The sequence below is a fragment of the Malaclemys terrapin genome, chromosome 1 (assembly GCF_027887155.1).
Source record: "Malaclemys terrapin pileata isolate rMalTer1 chromosome 1, rMalTer1.hap1, whole genome shotgun sequence".
In the NCBI taxonomy this organism is placed as follows: Eukaryota; Metazoa; Chordata; order Testudines; family Emydidae; genus Malaclemys; species Malaclemys terrapin.
The window spans coordinates 1,577,111-1,597,010 of NC_071505.1; the positions used below are offsets into that span (position 1 = coordinate 1,577,111).

General features: G+C 55.9%; 1 protein-coding gene across 5 annotated transcripts in view; it reads left to right on the plus strand.

The window, feature by feature from the left end:
• The window catches only part of IMPDH1 (inosine monophosphate dehydrogenase 1), a 50,086-nt gene that overhangs the window by 20,971 nt on the left and 9,215 nt on the right, over window positions 1–19,900 (plus strand). For 4 of the 5 annotated variants that reach the window (XM_054037157.1, XM_054037491.1, XM_054037331.1 and 1 more), the window contains exons 7-14: window positions 250–337; window positions 2,425–2,624; window positions 4,426–4,514; window positions 6,078–6,184; window positions 6,544–6,687; window positions 14,709–14,853; window positions 15,012–15,155; window positions 15,822–15,905. In XM_054037157.1, coding sequence (XP_053893132.1) covers window positions 250–337; window positions 2,425–2,624; window positions 4,426–4,514; window positions 6,078–6,184; window positions 6,544–6,687; window positions 14,709–14,853; window positions 15,012–15,155; window positions 15,822–15,905 — 1,001 coding nt within the window. Of the gene's footprint in view, window positions 1–249; window positions 338–2,424; window positions 2,625–4,425; window positions 4,517–6,077; window positions 6,185–6,543; window positions 6,688–14,708; window positions 14,854–15,011; window positions 15,156–15,821; window positions 15,906–19,900 lie in introns of all 5 variants that reach the window. The other variant, XM_054037246.1, reaches the window with a different exon arrangement.

Sequence of the window (19,900 nt, forward strand, 5' to 3'; positions counted from 1 at the left end):
GGATAGAGGTGGCGGGGCTGTTAGGGGAGGGGCAGGGCAGAGGGAGTAGAGGGGGTGGGGTTGTTGGGGAGAGGTGGGACATGGGGAGGAGGGGGCAGGGGGAGTTGGGACGGTACTGTTGGGGGAGGGGCGGGGCACTGGGGAGGAGGGGGCAGGGGGAATAGAGGAGGCGGGGCTGTTGGGGGAGAGGCACGGCCCCAGCCCTGGGGCCCATCTGGTTGCACTGCCATGTGCCGTGTGGCCCCGCAGGTGATGACGAAGCGAAACGACCTGGTGGTGGCGCCCGCCGGGGTCACCCTGAAGGAGGCCAACGAGATCCTGCAGCGCAGCAAGAAAGGTACCAGGGGCCTTGCGCCACCCCTGCTAGCCCAGCCCTGGGCACGGGAGAGAAACGGCTCCGCCGGTGCCCCTCATTCCTGGCCCGCAGCCCCTGCTAGTCCAGCCCTGGGTGTTGTGAGCTGACGGGGATGGCAGGGGAGAGACTGAGACGCTTCCAAGCCCAGTACGGGTTCTTTGCTGCACCAGAGCTGGTGCCCCCTGTGCCCGGGCAGGAGGCCAATTGGGACCCCCCCCCGTGCTCTTTAACCCAGGCGCCCTCTCCTTGCTGACTCTGCGGGTTGTTCTCCGGGGCTTGGAGCAGAGCGAGCCGCCGTGGCAGTGCCGGGCCTGGCCCTGCTGTTGCTGGGCAGAGTCTGGGTGCTGGAGGTGGACTGGGACGTGTGGGGCAGCCCTACGTGCTCGGGGTGGCGGGCAGGGCGGCCTGGCCGACGTTGCAGCGTCATTAGCAGCTGATGTTCGAGGAGGGGTGTGACAACGCGGTTCTGGCGGAACCCAACTGAGAGTGCCAACTCAGGACAAATTGCTCAAATAGGGCAGTTACAGCCCAAGGCTGGGTTTTTCCACCTCTAAGGCAAACCAAACCAGCCAGACTAGGAGGACTTCGGTCTCACCCCACTGGCTAAGCACAAGTCTCACAAGCAATCTCCTTAGACACTCCAGTTTCCCAGTATTACCACCAGTGCCACTCGTTATGGGAACAAATGGTTATGAAAACCAATACCCCAGTAAAAGAAAAAGGTTCTCCTGATCCCAAAGGACCAAGCCCCAGACCCAGGTCAATAGACAAATCAGATCTTACCCACAAATCACGCTGTTGCCAATCCTTTAGAATTTAAAATCTAAAGGTTTATTCATAAAAGGAAAAAGATAGAGATGAGAGTTAGAATTGGTTAAATGGAATCAATTCCATACACTAATGGCAAAGTTCTTGGTTCAGGCTTGCAGCAGCGATGGAATAAACTGCAGGTTCAAATCAAGTCTCTGGAATACATCCCCCCGCTGGGATGGGTCCTCAGTCCTTTGTTCAGAGCTTCAGCTTGTAGCAGAGTTCCTCCAGGTCTGGTCTATACTACCCGCCTGAATCGGCGGGTAGAAATCGACCTCTCGGGGATCGATTTATCGCGTCCCGTTGGGACGCGACAATCGATCCCCGAATCGGCGCTCTAACTCCACCAGCGGAGGTGGTAGTAAGCGCCGCCGACAAAAAGCGGCAGAAGTCAATTTTGCCGCCGTCCTCACAACGGGATAAGTCGGCTGCAATACGTCGAATTCAGCTACGCTATTCACGTAGCTGAATTTGCGTATCTTAAATCGACTCCCCGCTGTAGTGTAGATGTACCCCCAGAGGTATGAAGCAGGATTGAAGACCAGATGGAGATGAGGCATCAGCCTTATATAGTCTTTTCCAGGTGTAAGAACACCTTTGTTCTTACTGTGGAAAATTACAGCAAGATGGAGTCTGGAGTCACATGGGCCAGTCCCTGCATACTGTGCTGAGGTACAAGGCGTATCTGCCTTCTCTCAATGGGTCCATTGTATAGCTGATGGTCCTTTAATGGGCCATCAAGCAGGCTAGGCAGAGCTAACACCATGTTGTCTGGGATGTCACCCAGCAGCATAGCATAAGTTTGAAATACAGACAGTATAGAGCCAATATTCCTAACTTCAACTACAAAAGTGATACACACATATAGACAACATAATCATAACCAGTAAACCATAACCTTGTCTTAGACACCCCATTTGACCCCCTTTACACAAGATTTGCGTGCCACTACAGGACCTTGGTTGCAACAATGATCTATATGGTCCCAGAGTATATGGGGTGGCGGGCAGGGCGGCCTGGCCGACGTTGCAGCATCATTAGCAGCTGACGTTCGAGGAGGGGGTTGCCAGGGCTGAGCTGGGCTGCGGGCACTGGCTTGTCTCCGTGCAGGTCTCAGGTGGGCTGAGCTGGGGGTGGTGGGGCTGTTAGCCAGGGGCAGTGTTAAAGGCCCCACGGTGGAGCTGGCCCCGCTGCGCATGCGGCTGTGGCCGTGGGGCTCTGCCGGGCGCCCCCTCACCGCCGTGCCCTCCCCACGCCAGGGAAGCTGCCCATCGTGAACGACAGCGACGAGCTGGTGGCCATCATTGCCCGCACGGACCTGAAGAAGAATCGCGACTACCCGCTGGCCTCCAAGGACTCGCGCAAGCAGCTGCTGTGCGGAGCGGCCATTGGCACCCGCGAGGACGACAAGTACCGGCTCGACCTGCTCACGCAGGCCGGCGTCGACGTGGTGGTACTGGTGGGTACCGGGCCCAGGGGGGCTCCCTGCTGCCCCCCAGACCAGCAGCCTCCCTGAGCTCTGGCACAGCGAGGGTTAAGGCCCTGAGCCCCTTGCCCGGCCAAGCCAGATACTTGGCACCTCCCCACCCGGGTCAGATGACCCCCCACCCCGCCCCAGATGGGGTCGTCTGCCCCACAGAGCAAGGTGGCTGGTGCTTGGAGCAGGGTGTGCGCGGGGATCTCCAACGTGGGGCCCGTCTCCCAGCCTGAGGAGCTGGGTCAGTCCCACATCGTTCCAGGCGCATGCTCACCGGGATACCGGCTCGCGCTGCATGGGCTGTGCTGCCTTGGCGAGGAGAGCTGCCAGCCAGGCGTGTGCTGGTGGGCAGGGAAGGAGGCAGGAGCCCCCTGGGCGGAATGGGTGTGACAATGCGGCTCTGGCGGAACCCAACTGAGAGTGCCAACTCAGGACAAATTGCTCAAACAGGGCAGTTACAGCCCAAGGCAGGGGTTTCTCCATCTCTAAGGCAAACCAAACCAGCCAGACTAGGAGGACTTCGGTCTTACCCCCTGGCTAACCGCAAGTCTCACAAGCAGGGGGGAGGGATAGCTCAGTGGTTTGAGCATTGGCCTGCTAAACGCTCGGTTGTGAGTTCAATCCTTAAGGGAGCCATTTAGGGATTGGGGGCAAAAAAATTGGTCCTGCTAGTGAAGGCAGGGGACTGGACTTGATGACCTTTCAAGGTCCCTTCCAGTTCTATGAAAAAAAAAAAAAAAAAAAAATCTCCTTAGACACTCCAGTTTCCCAGTATTCCCACCAGTGCCACACGTTATGGGGACAAATGGTTATGAAAACCAATACCCCAGTAAAAGAAAAAGGTTCTCCTGATCCCAAAGGACCAAGCCCCAGACCCAGGTCAATATACAAGTCAGATCTTACCCACAAATCACGCTACTGCCAATCCTTTAGAATCTAAAATCTAAAGGTTTATTCATAAAAGGAAAAAGATAGAGATGAGAGTTAGAATTGGTTAAATGGAATCAATTCCATACAGTAATGGCAAAGTTCTTGGCTCAGGCTTGCAGCAGCGATGGAATAAACTACAGGTTCAAATCAAGTCTCTGGAATACATCCCCAGCTGGGATGGGACCTCAGTCCTTTGTTCAGAGCTTCAGTTTGTAGCAAAGTTCCTCCAGAGGTATGAAGCAGGATTGAAGACAAGATGGAGATGAGGCATCAGCCTTATATAGTCTTTTCCAGGTGTAAGAACACGTCTTTGTTCTTACTGTGGAAAATTACAGCAAAATGGAGTCTGGAGTCACATGGGCCAGTCCCTGCATACTTTGCTGAGGTACAAGGTGTATCTGCCTTCTCTCAATGGGTCCATTGTATAGCTGATGGTCCTTAATGGGCCATCAAGCAGGCTAGGCAGAGCTAATCTCAGCTTGTCTGGGATGTCACCCAGAAGCATAGCATAAGTTTGCCATACCGACAGTATAGAGCCAATATTCATAACTTCGACTACAACACTGATACACACATACAGACAGCATAATCATAACCAGTAAACCATAACCTTGTCCTAGACACCCCATTTGACCCCCTTTATACAAGATTTGGTGCCACTACAGGACCTTGGTTGCAACAATGATCTATACGGTCCCAGTTTATGTCAATAACGTCACAGTGGGGTTTGGGGATCCCCCGGGGGCGGCTGGGCCCATTAGTGGTCACGGTGGGGGCTGGGGTCAGTGTGGGGGCGGGGCCGGAGCGGTCTCTCCTGCTCCCTTCCTGCTCTAACTGTGGTGTCCTCCCCCAGGACTCCTCCCAGGGCAATTCCGTGTATCAGATCGGCATGATCCATTACATCAAGCAGAAATACCCCGAGCTGCAGGTGATCGGTGGGAATGGTGAGTCCCTGGGGACCGCAGCGCGGCCTGGCGGGTGCAGGGTGGGGCACTGGCGGGGCCGTGACTCCGACAGGCACAGCACTGAACACACAGCTGGTACCTCTAGGACCTTGCTCCAGCAAGGGCGGTGTGGAGCTGTGTGTGGGGAGCCACTGCCGGAACGCCCCGCGTAGTGCGTCTGGGCCCGGGGCTCTGCGCGCTTCCCAGCACGGCTCCGGTGCCCTACACACCACGTCTGGGCCCGGGGCTCTGCCCGCTCCCCGGCACGGCTCCAGTGTCCTACAGGGCACGTCTGGGCCCGGGGCTCTGCGCGCTCCCCGGCACAGCTCCAGTGTCCCACATGGCGCGTCTGGGCCCGGGGCTCTGCGCGCTCCCCGGCATGGCTCCGGTGCCCGGCACGGCCCGTCTGGGCCCGGGGCTCTGCTCGCTCCCCGGCACAGCTCCGGTGCCCTGCATGGCGCGTCTGGGCCCGGGGCTCTGCGCGCTCCCTGGCACAGCTCCAGTGTCCCACATGGCGCGTCTGGGCCCGGGGCTCTACGCGCTCCCCGGCACAGCTCCAGTGCCCGGCACGGCCCGTCTGGGCCTGGGGCTCTGCTCGTTCCCCAGCACGGCTCCAGTGCCCGGCACGGCCTGTCTGGGCCCGGGGCTCTGCTCGCTCCCCGGCACGGCTCCAGTGCCCGGCACGGCCTGTCTGGGCCCGGGGCTCTGCTCGCTCCCTGGCACGGCCCGTCTGGGCCCGGGGCTCTGCACGCTCCCCGGCACGGCTCCAGTGCCCGGCACGGCCCGTCTGGGCCCGGGGCTCTGCGCGCTCCCCGGCACGGCTTCAGTGCCCGGCACGGCCCATCTGGGCCCGGGGCTCTGCGCGCTCCCCGGCACGGCTCCAGTGCCCTGCACGGCCTGTCTGGGCCCGGGGCTCTGCTCGCTCCCCTGCACGGCTCCAGCAGCTGGGCCTGCACATCGGGCAGGGGGAGTACGTCTGACCACCCTCTCTCGGGACAAGGCGAGTCTGGGATCAACAGGCTGTATGGGGCCCATCCCCCGGGGGCTGCCCATGTACAGGCCCCACAGGTGATCGGGGCTGATGAAAGCAGAGACCTTCCGCCCTCCCATGCGCCAGGGGCTCCCCCCCGATGCTGAGGGCGCCCCTGCCCCGTTCTGGGCAGCTGGGTACCACGCTGCTGGCTGCGATTGCTGAGCTAGGCGGAGGTGGAGCGAGTGCTCGCCGTGCTGGGATCGGAGCTGTGTCCTGGCCCCTCTGGGACCCAGTGACCCGGAGTTGTACCAGATCCTGCCAGCCCAGACCCGTGGGAGCAGCCCTGCCAGAGCCAGTAGGGAGTGGGCCTGGGGCACTGCCCACCAACGCCATCCTGCACCTGCTCTGCCCACGCCATCCTCCCCAGCTGGGGCATGTCTCCCAGCCTAAGGCCCCGGCGGGTCCTGCTGCAGGGTGGGGAGATGTGGCTGGGAGTCCCGGTCTGAGAGCGTGCTAGGCGAGGCCCTCGACTCTGCCCCGCGCCCGGTGACCAGGTATTTCATGGCTGCCTTTGCTTTTCTCTCCTATTGGATCCACAGTGGTGACAGCGGCGCAGGCCAAGAACCTGATTGACGCGGGAGTGGACGGCCTGCGCGTGGGCATGGGCTGCGGCTCCATCTGCATCACACAGGAAGGTAGGGGCATGCTCCGGGCATCGCGGGGAGCCCCCATGGGGGTGAGCAGCCCCCGGCGGGGCAGGAAGGGCCCGGGCCAGTGTCCCGCCGGGCAGAGGCGTAGCTGAAGTTATGTGGGGGCTGATCCACCCCACCATCCACTCCCCCACAGCTGGAGGCCTCCGGGCCCCTGCTCAGGCCAGGCTGGCGCTGCAGGGAACGGCTTGCTCCTGTGCGCTCGGCTCTGGGCCTTTGTCGGCACGGCTGATGCCTGCAGCTGGCAGAGGAACCCAGCCCCATGCGGTGCCCAGCGTGTCAGTGGCCCACCTGTTGCCCCCGCACGCCCGCCCTGGCGCTGACACTCCTATCTCTGGCTGCAGTGATGGCGTGCGGCAGGCCCCAGGGCACGGCGGTGTACAAGGTGGCGGAGTACGCCCGCAGGTTCGGCGTGCCCGTGATCGCTGATGGCGGCATCCAGACCGTGGGGCATGTGGTGAAGGCGCTGTCTCTAGGAGCCTCTACGGGTGAGTGAGACTGTCGCCGTGGGGCCAGGCTGCCTTTCTCCAGTGCATCCACCCCGCACTGCAGGGTGTAACGATGCTGCCTTTGCTGGGACACTTCTGAGAGGACCAGTTCAGGACTGTGACAATGTGGTTCTGGCGGAACCCAACTGAGAGTGCCAACTCAGGACAAATTGCTCAAATAGGGCAGTTACAGCCCAAGGCTGGGGTTTTTTCCACCTCTAAGGCAAACCAAACCAGCCAGACTAGGAGGACTTCGGTCTCACCCCACTGGCTAACCGCAAGTCTCACAAGCAATCTCCTTAGACACTCCAGTTTCCCAGTACTCCCACCAGTGCCACTCGTTATGGGGACAAATGGTTATGAAAACCAATACCCCAGTAAAAGAAAAAAGGTTCTCCTGATCCCAAAGGACCAAGCCCCAGACCCAGGTCAATATACAAATCAGGTATTACCCACAAATCACGCTGCTGCCAATCCTTTAGAATCTAAAATCTAAAGGTTTATTCGTAAAAGGAAAAAGATAGAGATGAGAGTTAGGATTGGTTAAATGGAATCAATTACATACAGTAATGGCAAAGTTCTTGGTTCAGGCTTGCAGCAGCGATGGAATAAACTGCAGGTTCAAATCAAGTCTCTGGAACATCCCCCGCTGGGATGGGTCCTCAGTCCTTTGTTCAGAGCTTCAGCTTGTAGCAAAGTTCCTCCAGAGGTATGAAGCAGGATTGAAGACAAGATGGAGATGAGGCATCAGCCTTATATAGTCTTTTCCAGGTGTAAGAACACCTCTTTGTTCTTACTGTGGAAATGTACAGCAAAATGGAGTCTGGAGTCACATGGGCCAGTCCCTGCATACTTTGCTGAGTTACAAGGCGTATCTGCCTTCTCTCAATGGGTCCATTGTATAGCTGATGGTCCTTAATGGGCCATCAAGCAGGCTAGGCAGAGCTCATCTCAGCTTGTCTGGGATGTCACCCAGAAGCATAGCATAAGTTTGCCATACAGACAGTATAGAGCCAATATTCATAACTTCAACTACAAAACTGATACACACATATAGACAGCATAATCATAACCAGTAAACCATAACCTTGTCCTAGACACCCCATTTGACCCCCTTTATACCAGATTTGGGTGCCACTACAGGACCTTGGTTGCAACAATGATCTATACGGTCCCAGTTCATGTCAATAACGTCACACCCCCAACGCAAAATTGATGCAGGAAGGGATGACACAAACATCACTGACTGCATCCCAAGAGCTCCCCATCCTGGGTTCTGTCTCACTACAGCTAGTATTGGGGTAGAAGCCGTACCAGTGTATAACAGAAATGGTTTATTAAAATCATGTTCAACCACATGATTGAACCTCTTTACAACCTCAAGGTAAAACTTAGTTAGAACAATAGTGGATTGGATCTGCTCTGGCAGCATGGTTCCTGTATGTGCCATGTGATCTTGTCAAGAGCTAAAGAAAACAGCTACTTTATCCATACCAGCTCGGGCAAATGTTTGGAACCCCATTAACATCGAATAAATGCAGATATTAATGTTCTTCATAGTACAGGAATCTTGGCATTTAGCCATGAAAGCACTATGGTAGTGTGCCTCAGTCTTCCTTTTCATACAGCACATTAGGTCTGGAATGTCTTTTCCCCTGTGAAAAGTTCCCCTATTGTTTATAGGCACTACCTGTGAAACCCCAGTGTAACAAGGCCTTTTAACATAACGTGTGTTCTCATGTATTCCTTTTAACATGTTCAAGGGATTCTCCAAAAGATTAGGCACATTGTACATTTTTACAGTTTGTGGCAATAGCAACACATTCATTACAAACTTAAGCAATAACAACAAGTTCATTGCAAGTGTCCATCTGCAATCATGGTTGTCATGCCACCCCTTTGGCTCAATACCATTGGAGTTTGGGCATTTTAGGGTTAACCTGTGGCTTCCCTTTGCAAAATTCAGTTTCTCTTTCCTCCTTGTCCTGCAGTATCAAACCCTGATTTCTCTTGCTTAACAGAATTCACTGGCTGATGGGGTGGGCCCTCTGTGCTAACAGCTATTAGCAAGTCCTTCCTTTCCCAGCCAGGCAAATAATTTGCACTACCCCAGACCAGAGCCAGTCCACCAGTTTTCATATCCTTAATTGCTATAATTTCCAAGGCTGGACTCTGCCTTAAAGAGATACCACACAAATCCAAAGAGTCTGCGGGTGAGAGTTTGCTTGCTCTCCCCCGCATCCTCAAGCCTTCAGCCATAAAACTGCTCTGCTTTGAAACACCAGTAACCAAATCTGTCCTCAAACCCTGAAGCACAAACTGCTCGTTTAAAGAATCAGAAAGGAGACATTCCTGTTCCAACACCATTGTCTCCCCAACAAGTTGGCCCCACACAGCCACTTGGTTATAGGGCTGCCTCAATTCCTTAACAACTTTTACTTCCTCTGAGACCTTCTCAAAGCTACCCACACTGGATCTTTTAAAAGGAAAGTCAGTGGATCCATTCACAACAGACAATTTCTGGCTGCTAGGAACTGAAACTTCCTTGATTAAATTACTCTCACACCCTTCAGTTGCAGGGAACTGCTTGCACCGAGTACCATGAGGATTCCTTTCTCCAGGAGCTTTTCTAAGCAGCGAATCACCCCTCACAGAAATTCTGCCCTTACCCTCTTCACCTAGGGCTTGCTCTAAAGGAACACTTTCCTGAGCCACGACAGACTCTGTCTGGGTCTTACTTACATCCAGGATCACCTTTGGCCCATCAGGCAGATCTCTACACAATTCCCTTTCAGGCGAACCCATAGACTTCCTAGGTAAAAGGTTAGAAATATTTCCCTTCTCTTTGCCACACACAAGCTTAGGAATGTTTTCCTTTTTGCTACAAGTTATTAAACTGTCCGTAGGTACCACAACCAAATTACCTTTCCGCTCTTCTTGTGCCCTGGCTAGGGTATCACCCTGATCAGACAGAGTTGTTACACCCTTCTCCACCCACACATGAGCAACAGGCAAAATACAAGCACCAGAATTGTCTGGTCTCTGGGATTTTGCTAAGACACTAACTGGATGCAACCTAGTTACGGTGCCATTCTCCCCAGCAGATGCAAACTTAGGACCATTCCCTTCCTGGGCTTTAGTTGAATCCAGAATCAACTCTGAGACAGCTAAATTACTCTCAACCATCACAGGCCGAAAGGCACTTTCTGTCTGCTCCACAGACAAAAAAGAGTTGGAGACGCATTTTTCTTTACTAGACATATAGTTTGGGATTTCATTTCCCTTGTCCCAGCAAACCGGGCTGTTCACAGACAACTGCTTGGAGACTGGGGTAGCTTCCTCCATAGGCAAGTCAATACCCCTGACAGACACAGGCACATTTCCTTCACTGTCACTATTCTTCGCACAGGAAACAGATAAGGTACAGGGACACTCATCTTCCACTCTCCTTGCCTTCCCAAACTGCTGACTAGATAAAGCCATCAGTTCACAAGACTGCCTAGACTCATCCAAAATCTCCTTGTTCTCCTCTCCCTTCGCTTGATCTAATTCCAGATTTACTTCTGAGACATTAGATGGACATTCAGAAACTTCATTCACAGCCAAACAGCAACTTTCCAAGGACAAACTTTTGGAGAAACCCTCCATAGGCACAACCTTAAGATCAATCCTCTCTTGTGCTTGGTTTGTATTAACTTGACTGACCATAGCTTTAATATCATTTCCAATCATAATATCCTTAGGGATTATGTCTTTTACTCCCACAACCATGGTGCCCTCCAAACCCTTCCATTTCAGGTGGATTTTAGCCAAAGGCACCCTGACAAAATACTTAGATAAGGCTACAACAGTTACATCTTCCCCTGGCAAATAATCTTCCTTCCTGACAAGACTTGCTTTAACCAGAGTAATATCTGCTGCGGTGTCCCTCCATGCCATACACCGGACTCCATTCACTTCTGCACTGCTAATAAACTCTGCGTTATTTCCCCCATATTTAGCTTTAATGTGAGTTTTAAGGTCAAATTCTTCAGAGACAACAGAAACAGCATTTGCACACAGGGCACCAATGCTGGGCTCTGTGTGGCTTGCCTGTGAGTTTACAACAACAGGGTTAGCATTGGCCATGGCATTTGGGGTTGCTGGTTTTGGGCTGCCCTTCAGTGTCGGGCAGTCTGGTCTCATGTGGCCCAGGATACCACAGTGATAGCATGTAACCTGTTCCGTCCTGGGATGTGAGTTCCTACCCTCCAGGCCCCCTTGAACTCCTTTAGAAGAGTCAGGTTTATTTTTAAATCCTTCCCTCCTCTTGAACTGGGGAGAATGGTGATTACTTTTCCCCGGGGTTTTACACCCTTCTCGAGCCCTGTTTTGGGTATGGGCATCCGCAATCTCTGCTGCCCGTAGGACTGACTCAGGGTCCCTGTCACACACAGCTGCTCTCACATTGTCAGGCACAATATCTAAGAACTGTTCCAAAGTTATTAAATCCAGCAGTTTTTCAAAACTCCCATGCACCTTGGCTCCCATAACCCACTTTTTAACAAAACCCATCAGCTTATGAGCACATTCTACAAAAGTACAATCCTTAGACATTTTAAACTCTCTAAACTTAACTCTGTAAAATTCAGGAGTAACCTTGAATCTCCTTAACACAGAATCTTTAAACTGCCCATAATCCAAGGCTTCTTGTTCCCCCAAGTCATTAAACACCTCCCTGGCTTTTCCAGTCAGTCTGGTCAGCAGGACAGGCATTCGCTGACCCTCAGGGATCTGGTACAGATTGCAGAGGCGTTCAAAGGTAGACAAAAACTCCTCTATATCCTCAGTATCGTTGTAAATGGGACACATCCTTTCCCAGTTTTTCTCATAGCGGGGGGGGAGTGGAGTACCAGGTGGGGATGACTTTCTCCGCTCTTCCATTACTTGGAGCTGAAGTCTGGCCGTCTCCTGTTCAGCAACGAGCAGCTCTAGACGCCCCTTACGAGCTCTCTCTTCTCTCTCAGCAGCCTCTTTCTCTCTCTCAGCAGCCTCCTTCTCTAATTCTGCTATTTTTTGCTTCTCCAGCAATCGAAGATCTGCTAGCTTCTGTTCATGCTCAAATTGCAGTTTACTTGTCACCCTTTGCATCCTAATTTTTTCTGCATCTTCTGCAGCCTCAGGTAAGGGCTGTGCTCTTGCCCCCTGATCACTGGCTATTAACAGATTTCTCAGTTCTTCCTTTGTAGCTTTCTTTCTAAAGCTTATCCTCTTTTCTGAACACAAATTTTCCAGGGCTTTTTTGCCAAGTCCCTCATATGCTCTTTGCTCAGCCATTGCAGCAGCTCTTTAACCAACAAAACTCTCAATCCCAAAATTCAAATTTGGATAGCGTGGGGTTCTGACCCAAAGCTTAATTGACCTGGTTCTGTGGATCCAAGCACGACTACGCCACTGTGACAATGTGGTTCTGGCGGAACCCAACTGAGAGTGCCAACTCAGGACAAATTGCTCAAATAGGGCAGTTACAGCCCAAGGCTGGGGTTTTTTCCACCTCTAAGGCAAACCAAACCAGCCAGACTAGGAGGACTTCGGTCTCACCCCACTGGCTAACCGCAAGTCTCACAAGCAATCTCCTTAGACACTCCAGTTTCCCAGTACTCCCACCAGTGCCACTCGTTATGGGGACAAATGGTTATGAAAACCAATACCCCAGTAAAAGAAAAAAGGTTCTCCTGATCCCAAAGGACCAAGCCCCAGACCCAGGTCAATATACAAATCAGGTATTACCCACAAATCACGCTGCTGCCAATCCTTTAGAATCTAAAATCTAAAGGTTTATTCGTAAAAGGAAAAAGATAGAGATGAGAGTTAGGATTGGTTAAATGGAATCAATTACATACAGTAATGGCAAAGTTCTTGGTTCAGGCTTGCAGCAGCGATGGAATAAACTGCAGGTTCAAATCAAGTCTCTGGAACATCCCCCGCTGGGATGGGTCCTCAGTCCTTTGTTCAGAGCTTCAGCTTGTAGCAAAGTTCCTCCAGAGGTATGAAGCAGGATTGAAGACAAGATGGAGATGAGGCATCAGCCTTATATAGTCTTTTCCAGGTGTAAGAACACCTCTTTGTTCTTACTGTGGAAATTTACAGCAAAATGGAGTCTGGAGTCACATGGGCCAGTCCCTGCATACTTTGCTGAGTTACAAGGCGTATCTGCCTTCTCTCAATGGGTCCATTGTATAGCTGATGGTCCTTAATGGGCCATCAAGCAGGCTAGGCAGAGCTCATCTCAGCTTGTCTGGGATGTCACCCAGAAGCATAGCATAAGTTTGCCATACAGACAGTATAGAGCCAATATTCATAACTTCAACTACAAAACTGATACACACATATAGACAGCATAATCATAACCAGTAAACCATAACCTTGTCCTAGACACCCCATTTGACCCCCTTTATACAAGATTTGGGTGCCACTACAGGACCTTGGTTGCAACAATGATCTATACGGTCCCAGTTCATGTCAATAACGTCACAAGGACCAATTGCTGGGAGCAGGGCAGTCACAGCCCAGGGCTGGGGGGTTTTCACTGCTAAAGCACCAAACCAGCTGGACAGAGAGGACTTTGGTCTCACTCTACTGACTAACCACGAGTCACACAAGCAATTCCCTTAGACATTCCACTTCCCAGTATCAACACCGGTGCCACTCGTTATGGGGATGAATGGTTATGAAAACCAATACCCCAGTAAAAGAAAAACGGTTCTCCCGATCCCAAAGGACCAAGCCCCAGACCCAGATCAATATATGAATCAGATCTTACCCACAAATCACACTGTTGCCAATCCTTTAGGATCTAAAACCTAAAGGTTTATTCATAAAAGGAAGAAGATAGAGAAGAGAGTTAGAATTGGTTAAATGGAATCAATGACATACAGTAATGGCCAAGTTCTTAGTTCAGGCTTGTAGCAGCGATAGAATAAACTGCAGGTTCAAATCAAGTCTCTGGAACATCCCCAGCTGGGATGGGTCCTCAGTCCTTTGTTCAGAGCTTCAGTTTGTAGCAAGGTTCCTCCAGAGGTGAGAAGCGGGATTGAAGACAAGATGGAGGGGGTTCCAGGGCCGTTTATATCCTCTGCCATGTGAAAGGACCCCTTTGTTCTTATTGTGGAAAATCACAGCAGCAAGATGGAGTCTGCAGTCACATGGGCAAATCACATGTCCATGCATGACTCAGTTTGCAGGCTGATGCCATCCTTTACATGTTAGTTTGAACGTTCCTAGGAAAGCTCAGATGTGGATTGGCGTCTCCCAAAGTTCGTTGTCAGTTAAGTGTTTCTTGATTGGGCAGTTACTGCAAATAGTCCCTTCTCAAGAAGCTGCCCAAATGCTTCACTGCGGCTACTTAGAATCAAAACTCATTGAGAGACAAGTACATAGCCCATATTCATAACTTCAACTACAAAAGGAAACACCCCTACAGACAGCATAATCATAACCAGCCAATCATAACCTTTCCATAGACACCTCACACGACAACCTTTGTCCAACAGTTGCTGCAAATATAGAACAGTGGTTGCAACAAGGATCTATAAGGTCACAGTTTGTCAGTAACGTCACACAGGGATCCGCCAGGGGCGCTCTCCGCTCGCAGTCAGTGCTGGCCTCGATGCCTGGGGTGGCACTAGGGGGCGCTGTACTGCAGGGAGTGGGGCGGGGGCTCAGCAGGGGGTGGTCTCGCCTCCCGGTCGGTGCTGGCTCCGGGGTGCCATGGCTGGGTGCATGAGATGGTAGTGGTGGATTCCACAGGTGAATTCCCTCCGTGCTGGGGGTGCTGGCCCCAGAGCATTCAGCAGACGCCCAATACGTGGCATCCCCTGCGCCCCCAGACGCCCACGTTCAGCCCTGACATGGCGATTGCTGTGGGGGCTCAGAGCCCGGCAGACGCGCTGCTGCCTGAGCCAGGCGGGACGGGGGCCCCGGGGGCCGCGGTCGTGGAGCTAACGTCCCCCGTTCTCTGCCTCTCCCCGGCGCCCGGGCAGTGATGATGGGCTCTCTGCTGGCGGCCACCACGGAGGCTCCGGGCGAGTATTTCTTCTCGGACGGCGTGAGGCTGAAGAAGTATCGGGGGATGGGCTCGCTCGACGCCATGGAGAAGAACATCAGCAGTCAGAAGCGATACTTCAGGTGTGGGGCAGGGACCCCTGTGCCCAGCCTGGGCTGGGGGGCGGGAGCCTGCCAGGCAGACGCTGGGCGCAGCTTGGCGTGAGGCCCCGGGGGAGCGGGGCGGGGTAGGGGCAGGAGCAGGGCCCCCCCGTAACAGCCGCCGGGTTCTCCCCCCACAGCGAAGGGGATAAGGTGAAGGTGGCGCAGGGCGTCTCCGGCTCCATCCAGGACAAGGGCTCCATCCAGAAGTTCGTCCCATACCTGATCGCGGGCATTCAGCACGGCTGCCAGGACATCGGGGCCAGGAGCCTCTCCATCCTCCGGTGAGGGGCGCGGGGGCCGGGGCGCGGCTGTCCTGGGAGGGGCCTGCCTGGGGAAATCAGCCCAGGCCTGCCCCACCCCAGCAAGATCCTGGGCTCTCCCCTCCCCGGGAGGGTGGGGACAGATGGCATCTGAGGGGTGGGGAGCCGAGCCGGGCCAGGCTATGGGGAAGCAGTAGAGCTTCCCACCCGAGCTCACCCTCAGCGCGGTCTGGGGGGATCTCTCACACGGACAGCGGCCGTGGCGCCAGAGGACGGGAGAGGCCATGGGGCGGCTGATCGGGCCCTGGGCCCCGTGGGCGCTGCTCTGGGGCCCCGTTAGGTGGGCAGTTACGTCACTGAGTCCCGGGGCTCTGGGTGGGGTTAGATCCTTGTGACGTGTCCCAGTTGCTGCCTGGGGCCGGGCCGGGGCACCGTGGTGGGGCTGACGCAGCTGGGCAGCATTGTCGTGGCACCTGTGTGGGGTTGCTGTGGTGGGGATGGCGCAGCCTGGGTGGGCCGGTTACCCTGGCGGGGTGCTGGCATGGGGCCTGCTGGGTTGCTCTGGCAACCGCTGCCGCGCTCTGGTGTGTTGGCTCTCGTGCGCGCTCTGTCCTTTCCCCCGCGTGCCCCAGGGCCGGTCGGGGGGGTCTCTGCCTCACCCCTAGCCACGCTGTCTCTGCTTGCCAGCTCCATGATGTACTCCGGCGAGCTGAAGTTCGAGAAGAGGACCATGTCGGCCCAGATCGAAGGCGGCGTCCACGGCCTCCACTCGTAAGTGCCCTGCTATTTCCCAGCCCCACCGGCTCTGCCCGCTGCTTGGCAGCGTCTCGTTACCCAGCAGGGGGTTGCTGGGCTCTGAGCTCCTGGGGGGCGTCTCCGCATTTCCTGACTGCCTGGGGGGCTTGGTGCAGGCAGGGGCCCTCCTCTGACCCTGCAGCCCCACAGGCAGCCAGCAGCAGCGACCATCCCACAAGTTCCTGCCCCCCCTGCCCCCTTCACCATGTGTCGACTGGGATCCTTCTCTTCCCACCCTCTCCTGCCCCTGCTCTCACTGCTGTGACAGTCTGGCATTGGGTGCACTGTGGTAGCGCCGAGGCGCCCTACTCGTGGGCCGGCTCCCTGGCTGTTGGGTGCTGTACAAACACACAACAGGAGGGTGCTCCTCGCCCCAAGGAGCTCAGCATCTCCCTGTGAGACAAGAGACCCCAGGAGGATACAGGCAGAGTGGAAAGGATGGGTCCGGTGGTTGAACAGCTGCCTGGAGCCGGGTTCCCTGCTGGAAATCCCAAATGTTCTCCTCCCCTTTGGGGGGCAGCAGAGGATTTCTCTGGGGATGGGGAGGGCCAGGGTGGATCTGTGGAGCTCCCTGTGCCCGCTCCCCGCTCTGGGTGGGCAGCACTATTGTCACTGGGGCAGGCAGGGACCCTCCTCGGAGAACCGCCCCCCCGCTTCGCTCCACGTGGTGCGCTGGGAATGCAGCTAGTCTGGGTGGAGAAGGGGCCTGCAGCCTCGCTCCATGAGGCCCGGGGAGCTGAGGACTCCAAGCCTGACCACAGATTCCTTCTCTGCGCTGGGGGCCGGCATGGGGGACAGCCAGCGACCAATGCAGAGCGCTGCACGTCCGGTATTCCAGCACCGAGCCCCTCCGGGTGACACAACTCAGGGATGGCAGCCAGTCACTGCAGGGCTGTCCCTGCCACCCCATGCCCGTGCTGACCTGCCCAGCCCTCGCTAGCTGGGCGTGACCCTGGTGCTGCCAGTCTCCAGGACCCTGTCCCCACTGTGCTGGCCGCGGCTGACTCCGCGCTGGGGTCTGTTCTGACAGGCCAGAGCTGGTGGCAGTGTCCTGCTGGCCAAGAGGAGGTGTTACCAGAGCGAGAGCGAGCTTCGCTTCTCCACACGTCGCTGACCCCTAGACACCTCAAAAGGCCAGGTCTGGCCCCTCCTGGGGCTGGGCGAACAGCCGTTCCCATGCAGTGCCGGGGACTGTCGCTGGGCGGTGCGCGTCTGACAGCCCCCTGCACTGTCTGCAAGGGAGCGGATCCCAAATGCTCACCTGGCTGCCGCCTTCCTGGTTCTCCCCTTCACAGCAGGGCGCTGCTTTGGCTCTCTGCTCCTGCGTCTGCCCCGGGGTGTGGTCTCTCTCTGAGCACCGGTGGGACCCCGAGGGGTTGGGTTAGCAGCCCCCTGCCCAAGGGACTGTGTATTGTAGCTAGGACACTTGGAGCCGTCACGGCATCACCTGCCTGCTGTTGTTACTTGTGTTTATTCCAATAGTGCCTAAGGACCAGCCGAGATCAGGGCCCCTTGCGCTAGGCGCTGTACGAACATGGGGTAGCAGAGAGTCTGTCCCAAAGAGTTTACAGACTAAATAGACCAGATGGCTTTGGTGGGTGAGAGCCACTTGCCAGAGCCTGTGGCCATCCACCCTGCATACAGAGGGTGCAGCCTGCGGTTCCCGGCATGCAGAGCTCTGTCTTGTGCCCGGCCTCTGAGGGCAGCGCCTGGGTGCTCAGGCTCGGAGAATTCTGGAGGCCATTTCTGGCCCAGAGGCTGCGTGTGGTCACGTGCCAGTCTGCCCCGGTTAACATGCTGCCAACAGACGGCTCCCAGGTCAGGCAGCACGGAGCGAGCCCCAATAGAGACCCGATGTTTTACCCTGACTTTGTTCAGCCAAAGCGATGGGCCTGTGGGGCCAGCCGTATGATCTCGGCCCCGCGCTGAGCACTCCTGGGGCATGGGGGGCGAATCAGGCAGCGTATCCGGGAGATGCGGGGTGGGGGGTGGAGACGCCAGCGTCTTTCATCTGTTGGCCTGTGGGAAGGCTGCGGCCTTTGGTTCGTTCCAGGCAGGGGGAGCGTTTAGTTGGTAAAGCCTGCCTGGGCACAGCTGGGAGTGGGGGAGCAGCAGAGGGACCCAAGGCTGGGGGTCTGGGTGTGAGTCCAGTCTAGCATCCAGGCGGGGGCTGTGGGGAGCAGTGTCCCGTTGCCAGAACAGACACTGATCGTTTTGTTGGAGGTATCGTCAGACGTAGGCAGAGTCCTAGGCAGAAGGCTGAAAAATGTCTGTTCAGGAGACAGGCCTGTCAGCGAACGCGGCGGCTTCTCAGACGTGCGCTCAGCCTGGCTGGCACGTGGCCATTTGATTATGGGGTTTTCCCTTTGGCTTTCCAGGCTCTCTCTAAGTAGAGAGCTCCATTTTCCTCTCCCGCGTTCTCCCTTCGGTAACGCAGGCTCGTAACGACAGGCCTGAGAGCATGGCTGCGACCGGTGTGTTGGGGCCGGGGAGACGGGCTGGCCCAGACTAGCCCTCGAGCCCAGCGTGCGGAGAGGCTAGTGCTCTGACGGAGCAGGGTAGAGAATCCACTCGGGTCCTTCAGGGCACGGTCTGTCACACCAGACGACCCGGGCACGCTGGTGCCATCGGAGCGTCCCTAAGTAACCAGCAGCTTTCAGCCTTCGGGGTGGGGGTGGGGGTTACACCTCAGGGCAGCTGGGCCCGTCTCCCTGGGCCCCTCCCAGCAGGGAGGTACCAGGATGCCTCTGCCCGGAGCTCGGCATCGGCACGTTTGCCGATACTCCCTAGTGCTGCAGAGGATAATTTTGTGCTTGGGTGAGGCGGGGCTTGTGCTGTAGTGGAGGTAGCCATGCTGGTTGGCTGGCTGACCTGTCTATCTTTCCATTCCTCGCTCATTGGCTGAGACTCGAATTCATCCCCTGCCCTGCCTGGGGGGATTAGAGCGGATGGCACCGGCTCAGCCCTCCCCTGGCGTTAACCCGCCTGCGCTCTTCCCTCCCCTCCCCGGCAGACTGCAGGCTCGCCGGGCCGGGCTCCCTGCCTGGGGGGTTGCTGGCGCTCGCATGGGACGATCCTGCGGCTGGGGGAACGCTGTGCGGGTCCCATTTCTAGCCCCTCCTGCGCAAATCAGGATCTTTGGCTGTGCCCGCACCCTGTCCTCATCCCCCCTCCCACCCGAGGGCAGGGCAGCCCTGGCCGGCCCTCATCCCCCTCGGACCCTCCACAGCAGCGAGATGGAGCGCAGTGGCACCTGCCCACTCCCCGTGGCACCCTGCCATCGTGTGCGCTGGTCAGCTGCACAGGCGTGACCCGCCGGAGGGAGTTGGTGGCAAAGGAGAGACGCTGTTCTCTCAAAGCGAGCAGTCAGGCACTTACAGCCTCGGATGGTTCCTCCAGTCACTTCCGCCCCGGGCCTGCTGGCCCTTGGAGATCTCTGCCCTCCCCGGTTAGCTGGCAGTCGAGGCTCTGCTGTAATAGCCAGTGGGGGGTTGGTTGAGAAATACTCCGCTGCCAGCTCCTTTACGTGTGTCTTCGTTTTATTTCCTTCCCCTGACTGTTCCTGGTGTTGGAGGCACCTTCTGACCGAGCGGCCAAGCCAGTCTCCGCGGCGTCCCACCGTGCCCTTCGCATGATCAACTCACTCCTTTGCATGTTGGGCCCCGACGGGGTCGTTTCCTTTGGGTGGGAGCCGTGTCCTAGACTACTGGTCCTTCTCCTACAGAACCCGCCCATCCGGGGACGCTCGTCTAACGCTCTCCCTGCTGGAGTGAGCCGTGAGGGGAAAGATTCATAGATTCATAGATTCAAGGACTGGAAGGGACCTTGAGAGGTCATCAAGTCCAGTCCCCGGCCCGCATGGCAGGACCAAATACTGTCTAGACCATCCCTGATAGACATTTATCTAACCTACTCTTAAATATCTCCAGAGATGGAGATTCCACAACCTCCCTAGGCAATTTATTCCAGTG